At 36.4% G+C, this 23,528-nt stretch overlaps 1 protein-coding gene across 1 annotated transcript; it reads right to left on the reverse strand.

The window, feature by feature from the left end:
- Positions 1–5,966: 5,966 nt before the first annotated feature.
- On the reverse strand, positions 5,967–22,634 carry LOC126817904 (uncharacterized; the record flags this gene model as incomplete). The annotated part of the gene is made up of 4 exons (XM_050545077.1): positions 5,967–14,495; positions 16,569–17,412; positions 20,348–21,050; positions 21,540–22,634. Coding segments are annotated over 3 exons (2,598 nt in total), but the record flags the coding sequence as incomplete, so codon positions are not given.
- Between the last annotated feature and the right edge of the window lie 894 nt (positions 22,635–23,528).

Below are 23,528 nucleotides of genomic sequence, written 5' to 3' on the forward strand. Positions count from 1 at the left end.
TTCGGAATTCTTATTTTAAAAACGCAGATTTTTAGTGTAGGATAAAGCACGAGACTGTGGTTATGCTGGGAAAAGAAAGACTGAAGAAAATATCCCGAGGGTTTTTTTCTGAAGTCTTTCTTCCCTAGCATAACCGAAGTCGAAATGAGAATATCCCAGAATTCCAACAAGAAACCCTAAAAGAATAACCCGTTACAGGTTTAAAGAAAAACTTTCAGAAGAATATAGAATAACCCCAAATTCCCCTGTATATACCCCCCTCCCCGACTTTAAGACCGCAAGTTAGCATAGAATATACCCCGCAGCGCATTAATTTATTATATTTAGACAGTAGTAAATAGGGTTTATTCGATATAAAGAGTCTACCAAGTAACTTGAAATCATAGTGCTTGTGTTATTTTACGAAATTTGAAATGGTTTAAATACTCCATTGATTTGCAATGGACCACCCGGCACAACATTTACGATGTTCTGTTGACTGTCTAAGCAATAGCCTATGAATAGCGTTAGGCCTGCTTTTCACCTGTACGTGTGGCAATTAAGCTACCACTTGCTCTAGTGTAAAAAAGGACTTATACCTAGCAGAGGATATAGGAAATAATAATCTATATATAAGTCTAAATGTCCTCTATTTACCGTGAAATTATATCTAACGAAAGAGTTAAATATATATGGAAAATCGTCGATAAAGAACACGGCCTATCGCGTTAATTACTTGTTTTTCTCGAAGGCCAGGCTCCGCCGTAAATCCGCCGTGAAAGAGGGTTTCTCGCCGTTTTTTCTGCTTTGCTGCGTCTCGGTTGTAGTCAGAATAGGCGCGTTTCTCAAGGCGTTGCACCTGTCCTTGGACTGTTTCCACTTGCCGGCGCTAAAGCGAAATTAGCCCCGGACCAGGTAACGGCCCCGTCCTCGATTCCGATCTTAGTCAGTGAAACGGCGGGCATTGGGGGAACGGCTGGCCGTGGTGGTTCTTTTCCCAAAAGAGGTATCAAATTAACCAGCATGACCCCGTGAGTGTTTTAGCGAATTTGGGCATCTGGCGAATTTGGGCCCCGGGCCAAGCCGTATATCCTGCTAGTCTCATATAAAATAGGTACTGCTATACTATCAGCACTTGTCTGCGATATCACTTCGGTGGAAGCGGACGTTAAATAAAGCTATTTCACAGTATCAGCACGTCTTCGCCACCCATGATCAATTAGGATATTAGGTTTCGCCTCATCACATGGCACCGTGTATATCTGGTTGGTCGGTCGAAACTGTTGTATGTTGGAGGAAGAGTGGCTGTCGATTTGTTCGTTGACATAGCAATAATGTAATACAATTCGTCATGGGTACAACAGAAGTGGTTTTTGTTCCTTGTACAATTTATGTATAAAAGAAGTGCGAAATTCTTACAGAGAGCATTATACCATAAGTTAATTTAAGTCTCTCCCTCTCTCTGAAAATATAAATAGCTAAAATATAAATAGTACCCGACATTACTCCGTTAAAATAGTCCAGGAATTGCAGCCCATTGATTCAGGTTCTTACTGTTGGTGGGGTCATCAATTCACCCTCGTTGTTAGTAATGGTATCACCTAACGTAATTCGTGGTATTTCTCTACTGGTTCGGGATTTACAGACAATTCAGGAAAAGTGAATAGATTAGGTTGATCTACGGGAACTTCAGACCATTCAACGTTTTTGTCACACTCAGTCTCAGTAGATACAGTGGCTTCGTTGCTATCATCTTTGTGAATATCATCATAAGTTTCGTTACTACAGATACTAATATTAGACTTGGGCAAATAGGAACCACTTTCCATAACCCGCTATAAAACGACTGTTTTCTATGGCCATTTTGGCCACTGAAAACGAATCCGGCAAGTTCTTTGACCTAAGTCTGAGTTTTGACCTGGTTCAGTGACCTATTTCAAAATGGCGGCCAAAAATGATATTTTTGTTCGATAAAACCGGAACTAAACACCTAAATATAGCTTGTAATATATCATTTTATATGTTTTGGGGGTAGCTGAACACGAAAACGTATACGTAAAAACATTATGATGGACCGTTTTTGTACAACTATGACATTTCACAACATTTCAGATAAAACTAGTAACTCTATACAAGTAAAACAAGCCTAATACGATATTATGTGAGCTCCATACGTGTTTCATATAATCAATGTTAATAACATAATCATTGTATACTGAGCGCCATGGAAAACGCATCACTTTTTTCCCCAAATATTTTATTACTAGGTGGTTTTGTATGTATAATATTATGCAATACTATGAACTATTGTTTCACACAATGCTCCCAAATGCAAAAAATATCGGCCCGTGTGCACAAAAAAAAATTGCACAAGATGCACATGAAAAACCCAATATTCACGTGCAGCAATGTGTGTGAGCCCTTTAAAAGCATGTTTTCAACTTAATGTGCAGTACATAATCTGTGAAACGTCAATCTGTCGTAAATTGTTGTTGGACGTGTGAAGGAATCGAGCTAGAGATGCCGAGACTTACTGAAAATCAACGGAACGAAGCCACGGGAATGTCCAGGGCTGGCATGTCTACACGTGCTATTGCCAGACACTTCAATGGTCATCAGTCCACTATTGTAAGGACCAGTAAGTGCCAACACCGTAAGACGTCGTCTAAGAGAAGTAGGACTCCGTGCACGACGACCTTATGTTGGAGCTATCCTCAGGGATCATCACCGTCAGCGGCGTTTGATATGGGCTCAAGGACACCAGACATGGAGAAGAGTAGACTGGCAAAGTGTGCTCTTCAGTGATGAGAGTCGCTTTCATCTTTATCACGTTGATGGCTGTCAACGTGTGTGGAGACGTCTTGGGGAACGTCTTGTAGAATGCTGCGTCTTCGAAACGAATCGATGGGGTGGGGGAAGTGTAATGGTGTGGGGAGGCTTCACATTTCATCACCGGACCGCCCTACACTTTTGCAGGGGTCGCGTTAATGCTGTAGCCTACCGTGATGATGTCTTGCAAACAATTGTTGTTCCGATGTTTCGAGCGCACCCACAACTTCAGCACTTCCAACAGGATAATGCACGTCCGCATACCGCCCGTTTTAGTATGGACTACCTGGCTGCTAACAACATCAATGTCTTGGACTGGCCAGCCATGTCTCCTTGGACATGGCACCTATAGAACATGTCTGGGATGAGATTGGACGCCGTCTTTAGAAGCTGCTCTTGTCCAAGAATGGAACAATTTGCCCCAGGCCTTCTTTCAAACATTGGTAAATTCCATGCGACGTCGCTGCACAGCGTGCGTAAGAGCCCGTGGAGGACACACGCACTACTGACATCTGTGTCGTACTTTTGGTTTTGACCCCTCTGACTTTGTACCGTTGATTATAGATTAAACATCTGTTGAGCAAGTTCTGCTATCCTACCAAACCTGTTTGAGACGAAACCTCTGAAACCATCACATTTCAGTCCGTTATTCACCATCCACGATTTGAAATCGTTGTATAGGGAGACAGAATGCTGTGCATGACTCAGAGAGATAAGCTTAGCAATCGCAATCAATTTTTGTTTAAAAAACACATTTTTTTCACTCAAATTTTCTCAATTTTGTACAGACAGCTCCGGGAACGCCGCCAATCACTTTCATTTGTGCATTTTTGGAATCAGCGACCCTCAAAACTTATAAAATGCCATATTAGAAACCCTATTTTGACGTTTTCCGAGTTTTTTGGAAAAAAATATCAGTTTTTGGCCGCCATTTTGAAAAATACCACTCAACCAGGTCAAGAATCCATCCTGGGCCACAGAACTTGCCGGATTCGTTTTCAGCGACCAAAATGGCAATAGAAAACACTCGTTTGGAGAAAAAAGTTCCCATTTGCCCAGGTCTACTAATATAAATTGTACAGTGGTATTCGCGTAAATATTCATCTGTCGGTTCATTTACACAATTTCAATAATTAAAATCATCTAGCTCATCAACATCATCAATTTGACGAACTTTAACAGTAGCATCACAACCAGAAATACTGGGATGTGTTGAACGATGGTATTCGCGTAAATATTAATCATTTGGTTCGTGTAGACATTTCAAATAATCATCATCATCATCATCATAAACACTTGAATCGTAGCCATGTCACTGATAATAAAGTTTTGTGTAACTTTCTTTCTCTTGGCGAATCTGACCATATGTAACAAACATTCTTGATGTAAGCATTTTTTCGACTGTCCAGTTCTTGCACCTCTTGAAGCTCGAATAAGGGCTCTGCAAAGGTCGAAACTATTTTTTGCAATGTCTTTCCATGTCGTTAAAGAGACGACTGTTACTCCTGATAAAGAGAAAGTAAGTTGTCGCAAGAGATTTCATGTTTGCATTTAAAAGGAAATTGTAATTCTATACAGCAACTAAACTATTATCCGGTTGGATTTAAGTCCTTTGAATACTCTTGGGAAGATCGATCGCATTGCCAATGGGTTTGAGAATGTTCTATGATAAACAATTGGAGATGTCGAAATACGTACCTAAATCAAGAAGCAGAAGTCTCAGTATTGAAGCTAAATCAAAAGTTTCATATTCTATACCTAAAAACAAATGGCGCTCGATAGCATTCTGGCACGCGATTCGTGTGCCAATTTTAAAACTTTCATTTTGTCTTAAATATTGGATATCAGCAGCCCATCTTTTCTTTCACGGTAAGATAACAGAATCAATGTTGATTTAAATTGACCAATAAGTTGTGTTTGCAATGTCGAAGACTGTGGGTGATATTTCAGTCAAATTGATCCATTCTGAACCGAGAATTTAGTGATTGAATTTTGGGTCTAGCCTCGATCATCATTACAAAAGTCGGTACGATAAAAACATAGTCTTAACTATCCATTTTTTGATTTAATCATGAATGGGCATTGTGCAGCAAATCGGATTATAATCCAGTAAATATCGCAGGCTAACGATGACATCGAGAGTTGATTATGGTCTGATTAAGTTAATTAATGTCTAATTAATAATTTAGATAGCATTTCAGGTCTAAAGAAAGACCTACATTTGACAGATTTAGCTCTTGCATAATGTATGTTTAATTATTGAAAATTTCATTCAAATTGCGTTATTGCGAGCGAAGATATTAGCCTTTGAATGTTTGACAAGATGTGTGCATTGATTGCAACCATCGTACTGGTTGTTCGAAGCTAAGCCTCGTTTCTCCATTTTTAAATTAAATCAAAATAATATGGCTAATCATAAATGTCTAATTAATAGTTAATATAACATTCCAGGCCTAATATAAAGAAATACCTGCAATAGGCAGATTTATTTCTTGCGTAATGTAGGCCTATGTTTAACAATAGAGATACTCACGGGTAGGCCTCAACAACCATGACACGTGACAATTATCAATGACATTAAATGTAGCCTACCCTTTTATAAACTACTCTTGCTCGAACGTTTGATGGTTATATGATTGGACAAGTGTCGTACAACTAATCAAATTTCTGGAATTCGGCAACTAAGGCGTAACCCACGTCTCGTCATATTATTTGAGTATACATTGCTAACAAAATATTGTACTTTTATTATTATCAAATCGCTTCGTCTACATTTTGCGTGACAATTTTTGTTGACTTTTGGTCTAGAATAGAAGAAGAGTGCTTGAATTTTCATGTCTGTCAGGTTTTTGTGGATATTCAGGATTTGGAGGTGGGAAAATTATAAAGTAAACAGACATGAGTTAGGGAAATTGCCCACGAGAGAGAGAGAGAGAGAGAGAGAGAGGGGGGGGGGTAGAAGCGAGAAACAGTAGAGGGAGCAATGGAGTTCTCTTGCACTAAGGGAGCTTTAGGAAACGGCAGTACTTAGAGAAAATACATAAGGTTAAGCTGGCGATAACGCAAGCCAACGACGCTTAACTCCATGAGCTTTAGGAAACGGACCCAGCTGTTCTAAATAGGGACAGGTTTTCTTTGATACAAAAAGTAAACATGGATTAAGAGTAACAAACATTTTATTACAATTCAACAATGCTTGAAATGCCCTATCACAGAAATTGACCCCTGCAAAGTGACAACGGTCAGAGTTACTGTGTTGGACACCGAGACAGGAAGGGTCAAACAGGTGACACGGTGTTGCGAGCGAAATAATTAAACAATAAAATGATGTGTGCGGTATAATAAGAATAATCACATGTATATACTTTTAAAAAAGACTCTGTTAAAAACACTTCATAACAATCTAAGGTCAGTCGAACCATGCAAATAGCCAATAAAAAGTTGTAGTTTATCATTTCATACTGGCAATCCAACAGCAATAAATACAAAAATTGTCTTATATATATATATATATATATATATATATATATATATATATATATATATATATATAATAAATCACGTGGGGTTTTTTTTCGTGTATTTTCATGGGTTAAACATAATAATCTAATATAATATCGTCATAAAATAACCATGACGTATAGCCTAGTTTATTCAAATTAATAAATAATTGACCTAATTATTTTATCAATCTATATGAATTATTATATAAACACAATTCATTATATTATAAGAAATTAGAAATTATGTAGGATTTATTCTTCACTCACTAATTTCACTCAAAAATAATTAAAAATTACACATACAATAGGAAAAGCATGACATGGAAGATATGTATAAATAATATCATTTTGTAATACACCGAATCATTAGACTCGACTGAACATGTTAAACACTGTATACCAATTCAAACTATTATTTATATCTATTTTTATATAAAAAAAAAAAATGTACAAAGAATTTCGATATTTATAATAAAAAAAATCATATATGATGGTGGGTTAAGTAGAGAATATAATCCATAATGTATCTAGTATCATCATATAGGATCCTAGGCAACAAACCATACGCCCCGGCAGCCAGGACGACCTTCGGTTATAATTTTTTCACTTCCAGTGGTCATAACTAGAAACCGAACGCAAATGGTCCGGACCATCGTCTGTTCAAAGATGGCTGCCCCCAGGGACATGGTAATGTCTTTTTACTCTGCTTAAGACCTCGACCATAAACATGAAAAAAAACCTTAAGCTCAAGGAAGGTTTATACATCTCTCCGTGGAGGATAATAAATAATACTTTCAAGAAGTTAAATTTGCGCGACTCAAATTAATTTTAGAGACGACAAAATTCCTTGTAATTTGACTTTACGTTTTGCATAGCGCAAGTAATAAAATTGTGCGTAATTTTTAGACTTACATAGATTCAGACATAACATACGTGACAAAAAATATCTGATCAAATAGGTAGCAACCATTTTAAATTCATTCAAGCTTTTCTAAAATCATATTCTTAACAAAAATAGATTCTTTTTAAATATTCTACACTTTGGTTTCATCGACACCGCCATCTTGGAACTACTCCGACCATGCCACAATAGCATAGTCAGTATTTTCGGACTATGGTCCGGACTAAATGAAATTCGGATTCAGTTAGTTCAACGATAGTCAGGAAATCACGATAACCGAAGGTCGCCCAGGGCGTCCTTACAGTTATCAAGGGTTAACGCAATAGGAAACACCGTGTAGACATTTCCGGTCAATCGAGTTATAACTTTACAAGTTTATGCATCTGCAATATCTTTTAAATGGATCAAGGGTCTTACTCTGAAAACAAGTATTCGAAAGAGAGAGGGGTGGGGGTGCGGGGGGCTGGTACACTTTCGAAGTAATGTTTTTAAAACCAGCGTCTGCCAGGCAGGATACGCCCAGATTTTGCAAGAGATGGATAGAGAACAAGCTAAAACCAAACGCATTTTTTGTACAATCAGGGGCAATAATCCAGAAAGTTATGGTCTGAAATGCGGAAATGTCAAAAGGGACTGAGATCTTTGGGATATAAAGATATGTTTTAAATTTCATCAAAATCGAATAAAAAATTGTAACGTCTAGAGGGTCCATAACCTTCGTATTACATACTTTTACACAATTTGCGTACAAAGAGCGACCATTTTGTCGGGCAGCTTCATTTCGATTTTCCCGAAATTCGAATTCAACCTTCATTATGGTGGAATGATGATATATTTAAACGGTTTTTAAAATCGGAAAAAATGGTGACCTCTAGAGAATCCGCAAGCTAAAAATGCGATTTTTCGAACAATCAGGGGCCATAATCCAGGAAGTTACGTTCGGACATGCGCGATTATCAAAAGGAACCAAGATCTTAGCGCGTAACGGTGATATATTCACACGGTTTTTTTTAAATCGGATAAAAATTGTGACCTCCACAGGGATCACAAGTTAAAAAGGTGATTTTTTGTACAATCATGGGCCATAATTCAGGAAGTTACGATCCGATATGCGCGAATATTGACAGGGACCACAATCCGTGGGTTATAAACATGTGTTTCAAGTTACATTAAAATCGGATCAAAATTATGACCTCTAGAGGGTCCACAACCTTGATATACCAGATGTTTACACTATTTGCGTACGCGGGGCGGCCATTAATTTGTCCGGCAGTTCTGGTCCGATTTTCAAGAAATTCATAATTCATGAAGTTATGGTCCAGTACATGCCAATATCGAAAGGAACCGAGACGGACAGGGGCAACGGCATAATACGTCCACATGAAAATGTGGGCGTATAAAAATATTGTTAGCGTAAATTAATAAAAACAACAGACTTTCTGAATGTAGGTATCTAGTTGTGTGGGTAGGATTAGAATCGGATTCTGTCAGTCCACATTTTTTTTCTATAAGCCACCCGACCCGGCCCGGCCTCGTAACGTTTGAGGCACTCGTTACCCTTCGGGGTATACTAGCCCAGGCAGGTAATTGTGGCCAAATCTGGGCTCGTAGAACGCTACAGTTATGTTGAGTGATCAGACACGCGGTTATCGATCGCTGTAAGGAAGGTTGACTACTCTCCGACCATAAAAAATGAAACTGGAAGCGAAATTTTTACCAATCTCAGCTACTGTGTTTTAGCTAAGTTGCCTCCAGTTACCCCAGATATACGCCAAATTGACGCTAGAGACCTTGTATCTTTCAAACATTTTCGAGTCCGGGAGTAGAGTTGCTTGTCCCAGGGCCCTACGTATGGGTCTATACACTGTGTAATAATGTCAAGTCAATTGGGTGATGCCTGTCGTTAGTACAGCGTACACAAGGGCCATAATTATTGTAGGCTCCTATATCCCGGGATAAAAATAAACTTCAGCCGCTTCAGGGCTGCCACACAATTTTTCAGATGATAACTTAAGCCTCTAGAACGTTAACATGGAATTGTGGACGATAGAAGTATGAACGGACAGATAAGACAGACGACAATGAACGACCACATTAATTAAAGCGTTTTAATTATAACCATATACACAATAAAGTCATATTCCCAAACATTGACTTATGTGTAGCGCACACAGGACCTTTACAGGTTTGTGCAGAAAAGTAGGAGGACGCAAACTACCCCATTTCATTTTATTTGAAACATATGAACTTGTCTCAAGTGGTTGGTAAGCGCACACAAGGCGATTTGTTTTTGTCGGAAATCTTTGACATCGGCAAAGTAAGAAAACCTTTGCAGTAGATTTTGGTTTTTAAATTATATTATTTCTCAAGATATATTTTTAAAACAAGAAAAACAAGCCAAACGGCGAGGTTGGTGTGGCGCGGGTCAATCCCAAAATAAAGAGATGGCACTCATTCATAACTTGAACATTTACCTTTTTATAAAGCATCTAGCAATTAAACACGCCAACAGGGAGGCTGATGTCCCCCGCCGAAACCCCAAAATAAATAGATGACACATATTCATTAATGGCACATTTATTTTTTTTTCAAAAGTATCAAGCAATCAAACTGATTATAAACTATACACTAGGTTACATCACTCTCTATCAGATATAATCAAAGTTATGTTGTCCCAAAGCATTGACCAATGAAATTGCTTAACTCAGCTTAGCTTTAGCTCGAAATGTTAATCATTGAACTCAGTCAAGACATTCGCCTTATGCACATCCACATCAAGTTTAAACAGTCTACCTCAATTTAAATCAGAGTTGTTCCGTTCCAAAGTCTTGACCATTTAAATTGCTTATTGCTCCTTAGCCTAAGCAGAACATTCTCATCATCGAACTTAGTCAAGGTAATGATATAATGAATCTATACCCGGAGTTTCATTACTCTCACTTAATTATAACCAAAGTTATAGTGCCCCAAAGCATCAACCAATCAGATTGCTTATCCCTGCTTACCGTAAGCAGACAATGTTCATCATAATACTCCATCAAGGCATTCACCTAATGAACGCGGACTTTGGTTCAACCATATATAGTTGCTGTTCTCACAGGTCGGAATTCGGTTAAATTGGAAGTAGAGTTATATTATTATTGTGCCCCAAGAAGTGTGACCGAGAGACAGATATACACACTGGCAAACAGAAAGACGGACGAACCCAAATTAATAGTCCCCAGCTTTCTTCGGAAGGCGGGAGACAAAAATGTAATAATAAACCTATTACTAAAATACTAACTACGACAGGGCAAAATATTCATTTAGTTTTTGATAGCGTGTCGTGTTTAACGTAGCCACTCGTCATTTAGAGTCTAACACTAATTAAATTTTGTTCACATTCAAGACATTTTACGTGTACCGTCAAAATAGTACAGACTTATCAGTAACTAGAAGAAACGAAATATAATCTGGATCCTGACAGTGGCGTATCTAGGAAGGCTTTATATTATCCCAAACCCCGTTAGGTCTTAAAAGATACATTAGATAGAGAGTTGACCGTTCTTGCTATACGAATTTAAAAACAGATAATGAAAAATAAATATTTTCAAAAATTCAGTCAAATTACTCAATTCTAAGTTATGAGTGATTGAAGTGCTGACTAGGGAGTTTCGATTGTCAAGTACCATTCCTACGATTGTAAACGTCTCGATTATCCATTTTAACGTTAAATTATTAAACATACATTGTGCAAGAGCTAAATCTGTCTATTGCAGGTCTTTCTTTAGGCCTGAAATGTTATCTAAATTATTAATTAGACATTAATTAACTTATCCAGACCATAATCAACTCTAGATGGCATCCTTAGCCTGCGATCTTTACTGCATAACTTTTCTGCACGATTTACGATTAAATGGATAATCGAGACTATGCTGTTTATAGTACTGACTTTAGTAGAGGCTAGGCGGAAATTTCAATCGCTTAGTTCTCGGTTCATAGTGGATCAATTTGAATTAAATTTTCAGCAAATTGCCTTTACATTATTTAGTTTTTAACTATTATAGTGAGAACTGCCAACTCGTTATCGAAACTCCCATAATGTATCTTTAAATGGCGCGAGTGTTCTTATCCATTCAATATCACAGTCATCCGAAGATCTAGTGACTTGGTTGTAATGCCTGCTTAATATATATAACGTTTGAAGCCAGAAAAAAGACCTACAATATAAACTTGATTGTGGGCTTGTCATGTGAATAAATGCCTGCTTAATAATATATTTTACGTTTGAAGACATACAATAGGCAGATTTAGCTCTTACATAATGCATCTTTAACTTAATATTGAACTCCAGAATTTAATACATATTTAGCACCAATACCACCTTTAATATCATTATTATGTAAAACGTACGCATACATTATTTTGGAATTCCTGTATACGTCACTGCTATGGGATTGTCAGTTATTAAATAATAAATGAAGTAGATGAGAATAATCGGTATGGAGAATTAAAGAAAAAGTTATGCTCTGATGAAAATGTTGAGTATTTCCTGTTGCTTCTCTTTGAATTACATTAGACTAAAACACACAACTTAAAAGAGATTTGTTCTAATAAATATATAAATTATTCAATAGTTTGTTCAAAGACATTTGACACTACTGGATGAATCAAAATGTTTCAGTAATGGCGCTCTTACTACTCAGTTCGGTCTGGGGGTTTTAATTTTTACTTTTGGTATAGTCTACTCAGAAGAGGAGAGTATAGCATAGTTCTACTTGGAAGACAGGAGAATAGCAGAAAATGATCAGATTGATAAAGAATCACGTGGTAAATAAGGAACTCCTTTAAGCTAGTGTAGCGTACAATTTGTCTTAATCTATTGCACTGAGGTTCATGCAGTCTTTCAGAAGAGTTTCTGATCTAAGTTGTTTGGTTGAAAAAGAGAAATTGCCTATAATACAATTATTTAATTCTAATCACCTGATCGGAAGTCACGTAATCATTTTCTCCCAACTCTTTAAGTTCCAGCGGCCTACTCTTTATTTGCAATTTTGCAATTAATCCCTTACAAAAAACAAAAAAAGGTATAAGCCAGGTACACAACTAAAAGTAATCAAACTGACTTCCGCTTAATGCTTAGAAAATTAAATGGTAAAGAAAACTGACTCACCCCAAACACATTCAATTAAACCAATTCAATGCTCTATTTTTTTTAACCAAAATCTAAGAAGTTTAGCTCCTTTAAATATAATGAACCCTCAAGCAACTAATGAATGAACATTTCTTCTTTACATCTATGCAACTACCATTTTTTTTACCTATAAATACGAACGCCGAACTTTATAAACAATTGCACGATGATGGCAAAATTTGAGCTTTAATCATTCTCTCGTACCAATAAAAACAATTGACTGGATTAAATAGATCACTGATTATGTCAGTATGTCCAAAACAAACAAAAGTAAGAAATAGCGTGGCGGTGGAAACCAAACACGCTAATCTTTAATTATAAAATAAAACAGGGTATGGAATGTCAAGGCAAAGAACGCTGATCTAAAAATCGTAACAGGTAAATCGCGATTTGCGAAAATTCCAAATCTTAAACTCCATACTGTATTGTATACATTTAGGTCACTGGCTTTACCTTGTATAGCTCCTTCTGTCGGCGTTTTACCGATGAACATTCTTAATTTCGATAGTGTAGTTCTGATGCAATGAACAATTCTACAAGTTTGAAGGATACAACGATAAATGTAACACAATATTCTTCAAAGTGTAATATACGCGTATAAAATGTGGGCCAAATGAGATAAAACCAAGAGAAAAGCTGTGGTGGCACCTCAAGCACAGTCGATAGATTTTATTAGAGGTTTTCCTAAACACGAAATTGCATATAAAACAGTTCACAAGCGTCCGTGGTAGACGAAACGATCTAACTTCGAACCCAGTCAATGTTTTTGTATCGGTAGATGTAATTATAGATCGATGATCACAGACATAAATGGAAATAACAAAATCCTAGACTCGGTTATCTTCACACTTGGAATGACTGAAGGAGTAGCATATTTTATTACGTTAAATGAAAGAAAGTAAAGAACGAATACTTAGTTTCTATCATCATAAATGCCCACACAAAATTTCTAATTTAAAAAATGCATTTACTTCAGGCAAAATTGAAAAAGATAATGCTTACAAAAACTAACAATAGCTAGGTATAAAAAATCATTCTGGCATTAACCGGTTTTAAGTTAAGACATTTTGTAAACGTGTTAGTACAATATTCTTGACTGGTGGTTTCACAAGGATGGCTTTTAGCTGTACATGTTTTCTGCATACATTTACTTGTGAATGAATTTACTTACTTGACTCAGAAAACCTTAAAGATTTAATACACTGTCCTGTAATAATTCAACTTACCATGTATCTTCACTCATGTTGGTTGTGTGAACGAAAATCAAATGAATTGTCAAAAAAATAAAAATTAAGCTATAATTAAAATTAATCACAGAGAATCATGACAAAAATCTTAATAACCATATTAACAATTTCGTATGGCGAAGTCTTTGTATAATATAATATAATCCATTAGTATATAATACAAAAGTCTCTGTTGAGCAGAGATACATTAGTTTCTGTTGAATTACGGGAAAATACAGACACTACACATGGACACCATCGTGTGGCTAACTTCACACCACGTATGTCATATCCGTTTAAATTTAGCACACTTTGAACACATATTCGCACAACTTGTTCCTGAGAATCTGAATCCGCCAAGAAAGCCGAATGTATGTTCGTGAAAATGTATCGTCCGTTAAATTACAAGTGAAAAAGAAAATAACATAAACAATTCTGATCTAAACGACACTAGTAAAGTACACAGGGTTAAATTACAGCGATCTGTTCACACTATGATGTTTTAATAAGAGGAGGGGTGCACCAGGTAAAGAAGGAAAGGTGTTATAAAACGTTGGTTTCTTTACACCACATAATAAAAATCACAGTTGATATAGTTAATTCCAAAATGAAAAATGTCCATACAATAGAAAACCCTAATATCAGTATTTGTTTTCTGTTTTGTTTTTTTTATCGATTGCATAAACCCTAACCGGGTATATTGAGACCATTGTCTTATTAGTTGGCCCTGACACCACTAACTTGAACGTGGAAGCTGCTCAGATACGTCATCATCACGTAATAAGTCACGTGATTTACTGGAAGCATGGAAAACTTTCTTGGATTTACACCAACTACCAAATTTTAAAACAGGTCATCTGCTTGCCGCCTTAATCCGAACCGCCCTGAAATTAAAATTTAAAATGCACATAAACGGATTGACACGTTTTCATGGGAGATTCAAAAATACCCAGGACCTCTTAATTAGTCATTAAGAAACACGACCGAATACGTATTGTACGTGTATATCAAGACAGAATATCAAACGAGAAATCTTACTGCAATATAAACGGTTTACATCTTCTTTCGAGCATTCTACATTGTTATATATTTTATGTGATATAATATTACATAATTATGTTGATGCATATAAGTATAGCTAAACTCATGCAAGGAACTTAAACCTGCCTTAAGGGTGATAGTTAATATAGTTTTGTCTACCTACTACTTGAGGTCCATGTATAAATAATAAATAGATCAATTTTGATTTTCAAATAATCAAATATCCCAAACATGATATAACCATTGACAAACACGTTCAATTCATACATATTATTATTTATTTTAAAGATGCATTATGAGTGAATTAGTTAAGGAGTTTGGCGTTGTTGTTATAATAGTTCAAAGAAAGATAACAAAAAGTGAATATATTGAAAATTTCAGTCAAATTACTTTATTCTGAGCTAAGTTATAGTCTCGATTGTCAAGTATCATTGATATAATAATAAACAAAAGTCTCCATTATCCATTTTAATGTTAAAATATTAAATGACGAAGTTTATTTTAGTCCATTAAATATCACGACCATCCGATAGTCTAGAAAGTTGATAACAAAAGCAACAGAAAAAGATGAGACCTGCAATAGGCAGATATAACTCTTATATAATGCATCTTTAATGTAATAACTTTGTCTCGTCTTTAGTAGAAGCTTAAAACTGTGTGCTCGTTCGAACATCGACAGATTGATAATTTTTACTTTGATAGACGTACCTAAATTGTACGTGCACCTCTGTAGACAATTGCATGGTGGATATAAAGTTAAGAACATTAATGTGAAAACAGAATACGTAATTATAAGCAGCTGTGCATTTGGGAATTTAAGCAGGATGTAAGGCTGGTGTATTAGTATGAATATTATATATGGGTTAGGAGTGTGCTTAAAAATAAAGGGAGCACGAACATATTGAACCGTGTTATGTTTTGTGGTCAGCATGCGAAAATGTATCCTTTTATTTCTTTGTATATTTTTAGCAAATGGCAGCCTCCAAATATATTTTAAACGATTTGTCTGCACAAAAGGGTTTTGTCCTTTTTGGTTGCCAAAGCAAACTTATGTCGTGTACTATATTTTATTTTACAAATACATGCCTAATAATCTACCATAGTATCAAATATATAATGTACGAAATGTACATATTGTGACAATGGAGAGAGAGAGAGAGAGGGAGAGAGAGAGAGGTGGGGTTTAACGTCCACTCGTAGGGGTCTTTAACAGTGGGAGGAAACCGGAGGGCCCGGAGAAAACCCACTAGGCTGGACAGGCGACCCTACTTCTTGTCATGTACAACCGAGGAATCGAAACCACGCCAGTTGACTCAATGATACAGCGCGCCCGCGCTAACCATTCCCCCACCCCCGCCCTTGAATTAAAAATAAATGAAATAAAATGCATAGTCTTATGTGATTGAATAACAGAACAAATACTATGCAACCACTTTCTTCAATTGAAGAATGATCCTAATACTTAATTTGGAGGCTACCATGTTAGCAAAGAAAGCGTCAAAATCTTCATAAATTCATCGATGAATTTGAAATCATGACCAATACATCTGTCCTAGAACGTATGAAGATCTTGTGGTTTGCACATCAACTAAATGTGTTCTATCTTACCTTTAGTCCAATGTGAAATAAGGAAATAAGTTCGTGATTCCTTTATCTTGAAGAAAAAACTTAGATAAACAGCTTGCAATATGATAAAATAGTGGTAGAAGAATCACAAAATTAAGAAAAAATGGGATACAAATGCAAGAAAAGGGTGTGGTCGTAAGGGCTGGGCAGCCAGTTTATGTTGGGACAAGGATGGGAACAGGTTTGAAACTGAGAATTTTGAAAATGAGTCGGACAGTGTTGTTAATAGTACAATGAGATATGTCGTCATCACTCAAGGGAAAAAACCCGCACACAACTAAGGTACTTACTTTTTTCTTATCATTTCATAAAAAAAAACAAAAACGAAACATTTTTATCCACTGGCATCCGGTAATCCTAAATTGCCATGGTTACTGGGTTTATCCTGTTGGTCAGTTCCTGGACTTAAGTTAACAATATTATCCATATTAGTTTCACTATCAGTTGCCATGGAATCAGCCGTTTCATAAATACTGACTGTAGTATGATCCTCACTATCCTCGGTACGCGCGAACACGTCACTGGAAGGCGAAGGCTTTCGAAAATTAGGGTCGGAAAAGCTAGCATCAGAGAAGGAATAATCAGCAGAATTAAAGGAACCTAGATAACTTTCATCATTTTCTAAATTATCAGAAGGACTGGTATCACTTTGAACTGGAATATTCCCATGTAACACACCGGTACATTTGGGTGCATTAATTTTATTAGGGATAGCTATGCTGTCACTGAATTCCAAATCCTCTTCCAAACGATCGGGCGTTTCTGGAGTAAATCGTTGATTAGCATCACCTACCGTTTCAATATTTACACATTTAATTGATTGTGGCACTTTGGACGTCCGATTATTTTGAAAAGAACTATTAGTTTGCACAGGTGGCAGATTCTGCCCAAAATGTTTTTTAGTATTATCACACATATCGGGTTTCTGTAAGATTGTCAAATTAGACACCTTATCACAGTCTCCGTCCGTACACAAAGACACTAAAAAGTTATCATCTAGATGCACAGCATCTGATTTTACTAAGGTTCGTTTCCTCGGCGGGGAAGGTTCGAATAATGAAGGACTGGATCGCTGCTGTGGCGATTGTTTACCACTTTCTTCTCGCAAATCTTGGTCGCTCCATTTTCCGGGTCCTGTCAAAAACAAGCAGATACAAAATGAAACAACATGTAAGAGAAAACACCAACTGTTTGGTTTTTTTTTTAGTAAGTTTAAAAGATAAAATTTATTAATTGTGAAATTAAAGATTTATCCTTGAGTTATAAACACCAAGCTCTTTCAATCTAAAAATAATGTTATATTTGTGACGGTTCAAAGTACATTACCATATTTAATACTAAAGAAACTGTAAACCCCGCAGATTAATTCAAAGAAAAGGGGTGAGCTACAGAAATTACTAACTTGGAAAGCATATTTTATTTCCCAGATGTAGTCCCAAACCTCACCACACCGTCACTATTATCTGATTTTCAAAATATATTAAAGCCGACTATTGCAGGGGTTTAAATAGTGGACAAGAAACATACCGAATGAATCAGTGTGAACTAAATTCTGTACTGTTATCTTTGAATTCTCTTCACGACCAATGAAAAATTGTTTGAAAACGCCTAAATTATGATTGGGTTTATTTTGATCCAAATTTATTTCTAAATCAAATTTAATATCAAAGCGATGCCTGATAATTGACAGTGATCACACAGAGTTAGGAGTCACCATGGCAAAGTAGAGAAGTTGTCAGTGTAGAGGTAAGCGTGAGGCTTAATTTATACAGATGAGTTGAGCAGACAAAGCTATAGTCACTTTCTGTTAATTGGCTAATTTTGAGGCGGGTGAATATATAGGCCTATATAAAGACAAACCAATAGCATATATATATATATACATGGATATATAATATAATAATAATAATAATATGACGACACATCAAATAATAACAATAATTTTCTAGACATGCACCACTGACAGGCGCCACGATGAACTTCCCGAAGAACCATGTGCCGCAATGAGAAATAATATGTGTATAGATATTTAATATTATATCTACATTAGCACCGAGAGCATAATATACGAAGCAACGTGACAGAACCAATAAGACGAGGGAGGGGCGCATTACCCGGTGTGACCAACACAAAAGCGAAGGATGCGGCAGAGAACGTCACAAAAGATATGATGTGCTAGGCGGCATAACACGAGAAGCCGCGGCACACAGAAGTCTAAGCTGTCTACCACACACATACAACATTTCGAGCAAGCAACAGGTCCTTTTTATGGGCTGGGTTCAGTTTATAAATGGAAACAGTGCATCACCAGACAGGACAGGAAACAAACACAAAGCGCAACGTATCCTGACAGGAGTTCGTTTATCATGAAAATCAAATAGAACCGCACGGTAAGAAGCGTACATTTAATATTGTGTTCCAAAACGAGTGTAGAAATTCATTAAATGATTATGATGTTGTATGGTTGTATTTGTTTACTCGATCCAAACTTCTGTCAGGTAGGGAGGACGACTTTAAGCAACAATAGTTCTACAGGGGTCATACTTGCTCGTGAAGGTCACACCAGAACAATGCCCCTGGTGGGTAAATTATTCCACTCACCTCGTCAGTTCAGAAGAAACTTTTCATCTGTAAGAAAATTTGTGCTTCACTTCATGATTTATTTCTAAACATTATTTCATACACTAGTTTTTTTTTTGGTTTTTGCCATAATGGCGATATTTTGATGGTTTAATTTGAGTGTCTGAATTATTATTATTATTATTATTATATTATTACTGAGAACATTTTAATACAAAGTGCACTATTGTTTTTTTTTAAACAATGCAGAATAAATGGAAGTATCCCGGACACACTGAAGCTGTTTCTACATTAGATTTCGCACAACTTTTATTCATTCTCAGAAAAATCAAGATAGTTACCCATAACCGAGAATAGAAGATTTGATTAAAATTGTGTTTAGCCGGTGTGAGGTAAAAGCATTCTTACGGATTGTGGAATCCTTTACCTCTCCAGACCCATTGAAAGAACAGTTCTTGGAACAAAATAACAGTGCCGTCTGCCGATGGCTATAACTTATAATACACTGAACAGCTCAAGGAACGTGGAGTTTATGGCATCTGCTCCTTCTATCAGTACAAATAATTTGGACAACAAAACACCAAGGATGTGTTTAGCTCTGTAATGAAGTCTTATATTTCTGAGATGGGGATATCTTTAAATTGCAGTCATTCAAATGTTAACTGGTTGTGCATTATTGGCACTAGATATTCGTACAAGACTCACGGCAATGGTGTTTACTCAACAAATGTCGTATTTGTAATGAATGCTAATAAGCCCCTTTCTCATTCTAAAATGTTCTTTACCAAAAGTATGGTCCAAGTTTCTTGAGTCGTTCAGTATACATACCGTGGCTACCAAAATATTTTACCCCAGTCTGTCAGCGGCGCAACCATAAGTACCAAAACAGTCAAATTCTTAAAAATCATGCACATCACCAACAGTAAGAAAAAATGAGATACAAATATTTTGGTGTGTCGAAATTAAAAAAACAAAATGTCTAATATGCCTAGCTTCATTTTTTATTCAGATTTTATTCTGTTATTCCAAATTTAGTCCCACTATATTCAGCCATGGTTTTGAATTAGGGTGGGATGTGAATGCTTTTTGTATTATTATATGATTGTTAAGTACGTCATAATATACACTAATTTGATACAAAACAAGAAACCTTCTTTTATGTATTAAGGGTGTTTCTGAATAAATTGTTTATGACTCAATTCAAATCTTATTAAAGACACCAAAGAATGTTTTCTTGTTAAAAATAAAATATCCCGCAAATATCAATTCTAAAAATTCAACAATTTCAGTAGCTAGAAGATCTATTTGTAGTGTTTTAAATTTATTGAAAATGAGCTTTTGGATATAATTTTACAGAAAAAGATTTCATGATTAAATTTTTTGTATATTAAAAGTACCGATAGTTTTGTATATTAAAAGTACCGATATTTTGAGGATATTTTAGTTACATTTATTCATTCGAAGCTGGAGTGGTTAAGCTTGAACTCACCTGAGTCCGTGTTAGATATTAGGTGATAATTAGCCAATTTTCGCCCAGTGGAAGGACTAGCGTGCAGACGGTTGGCTAACGACACCGCTTTCCTAAATTTGATTTTGGATTTGCCCATGCTGTGCGAATGTAAATTATCTGTTGAAGAATAGTTCTTTTCTTTCACTTCAGAAAAACGGGCTTGTTTTTCAACAGATAATGATTTGTATCTTTTAAAGCTTGATTTTTGTGGTTTATGATAACGAGGACAAAGACCGCCTTCTTTACCGACAGCATAAACAGTATCAGGTGGTAGACTATATAAATGTGGTGGTTGATTGGGATCACTACGTTCCCACGTGGTGGACAAACCAGAGTTCAACGACTGCACAATTTGATTAGGACAAAACGTCACATCCGGTTTGTTAAAACCAGTTTCTTGATTTCTATTCCCTTGAAGATCGTTATAAAATGAGTCATAAGACTCGTTACATTGCACATCGTTGTTAATTCCGCCGGGGGGATCATCAAGTGGGTTAACGTAAATATTTTGAGGGGGGTCTTGGCTACCCTGGCTGCCCAGCCCGACGAGGGAGGGGCTATTGTGCGGGTGGGTCATACAACTATTATATGTATCCGTACTAGTGGTACTGTTCTGCCGGTGAAGTTGTTTCATCTCGATACGGTCTGAACTTTCACTGTCCTGTGAGTATCCCAGAAGTCCCTGTAAAACCAAATATGGCGAGTTCAGCAAAAACAAATAGTTAGCAATGGTAGCAAGCTTGGTTAAAGGTTGGGGCTTTAAGCTGCTAAAGATACATGTAGAGAGTTAGTGGGTGGTTGTGGGGAGGATTAACATGAAAATTTAGTAACTCATTGAAATAAATATAATATTTGATTATGTATCCCTTTATAAACATTTTACAAAGGGACAAATCCAGATTGTATAATAAATAATGAAACATACATAATGGAATTGATATAAATCAAAATTGATATTTCAAAGAGACAATTGAAAATGTGAATTAGAAAAAGCTAAAACAAATTCTGAAGCGCATCATGCAGTAAATCATGCCAAATGCTACAGAACTTGGCAGAAGAAATAAATTAAAATTAGTTCGTTAACCTACATAAAACATGCAATGAATGTGTTAGACGAAACTCATAAAATCAAACGTGAACAAAGGCAAGATTTAGAAAACCATAAACATACCTGAGGTTGCGAATTAAGCAGTGGTTGTGATGACGTCATTCGTTTTAGCGACTCTTCATCTGCATCTAGAAGATTGTTCGTACTATCGTTGTCTACATTTAGTGATTTGGCGTTACACCCTTCAGAACCGTTATGAGGGAACGTGGATTGGTTGTTGAACTTGATGACACATGGTGGGGGACTCGTACCTTTGCTGTCAGAACTACTCGCGTCCTGGTTGTCTCCTTTAGAACCGGGAGAGTTTACTTCCATCAGGTCGACATCTCTAGCAAAAGCATCTCTCAGGTTGATGGAATGGAAAGAGACGATGCTTCCGGTTCTTTTAGCCTTCTCGAGAGCTTCGCGCCTTTTGAATGCCTTCTCGCGTCTCATTTGATCCTTATAGAACTCGGCAAAATTGTTAACTATGATGGGAATCGGTAGAGCAATAACCAACACTCCGCAGATACAACACACACTACCAACTACCTTCCCCAAAACAGTGGTGGGATATATGTCACCATAACCTACAGTGGTCATAGTGATGGCGGCCCACCAAAATGTCTCGGGTATTGACTTATATTTTGTTTCCGGTTCGTCTTTTTCTGCGAAATATGCTAAACTAGAAAATAGTAATATAGAAATGGCAAGAAACATAAGGAGGAGTCCTAGTTCCTTATAACTTCTCTGTAACGTGTAACCCAAGGATTGCAAGCCCGTAGAATGTCTAGCTAATTTTAAAATCCTAAGAATTCTCATAATACGGAATATCTGTACAACCCTTCGAACATTTTGAAATTGTTCTGTAGTATCTCGATTTGATTCAGTTAGTCCTAAAGATATAAAGTAAGGCATTATAGCAAGAAGGTCTATTACATTAAGGGGACCCTTGAAAAATTTCCACTTATTTGGTGATGCCCAAAATCTAGCTAGGTATTCCAATGTAAACCAGCCTATACAAACAGCCTCGACTACTGCAAGTTGTGGATTATCGGATGCTTCTTTTGGCTTGGATCGGTCTTGGAGTGCTGGTATGGTGTTAAGTGTTAAGGCTATAGTTGACAAGACGATGAACAGGACAGAAATAATGGCCACCACCTGAAATGAAGCATATTGTCATTGTTACACTCTATTCTGTTCTCGTCTCGTCTCGCTCAAATCACACTCCATGTTCTAATCTCGTTATCGCGTTATCACGTTCTTCTGCCTATCATTTCGGTGGTTTCTCTCGTTTATATCCAGCATTATTTAATCATAATAGCCTTATTTTTCAAAACTAAATAAGTTTTATTATGATTATTCATTATTGTTATTATTTAACAGAGAGGTGCTTTTGTTATAAAACAAAATAATGTATTAATTATATAATAATGATGCACGTCTTTGATATAATTGGTACAACATTCCTTTATCAACCGTAACAAAACATAGGACTGTTCTAGCAATTATACACAATATCTAAACAAACCCACACAATCAAAGCACACTGTCTCCATCACCAACAAATATAATATAGACCTTTTTTTCAATAGGAAAAGAAATATAACCAAGGACCAGTAGTCCCAATGATATGCAGTGCAATGAAAAAGTGTAAAATTTCGTAAATTATGAAACAAAAATCATTAACCGACGTCCATTTAGATATTGTTGACGTAGGCCTATCTTCATGGGGTTGGCGCAAATCTTGTTCATCGCCGTATACAAACATATTGCCTAAACGATGATGTATATGAAAATTAAAATGTCGAGGAAAGAAACACAGTATTATGCGTCTAGCGCTTTCAGTTCCATCGGAACATCTTCAGACCTTTAATACATATTCTCCATTCATAATTATATCATTATTAACGAAGAATATGTATTAAAGGCCTGAAGATGTTCATTAATGGAAATATGCATTAAAGGCCTGAAGATTTTGTCCATTAATATACTGATTAATGGAGAATATGTATTAAAGGCCTGAAGATGTTCCGATGTAACTGAAAGAGCTAGCCGCATAATATTGTGTTT

Source organism: Patella vulgata, chromosome 4 (assembly GCF_932274485.2).
Source record: "Patella vulgata chromosome 4, xgPatVulg1.2, whole genome shotgun sequence".
NCBI classification, from domain to species: Eukaryota; Metazoa; Mollusca; class Gastropoda; family Patellidae; genus Patella; species Patella vulgata.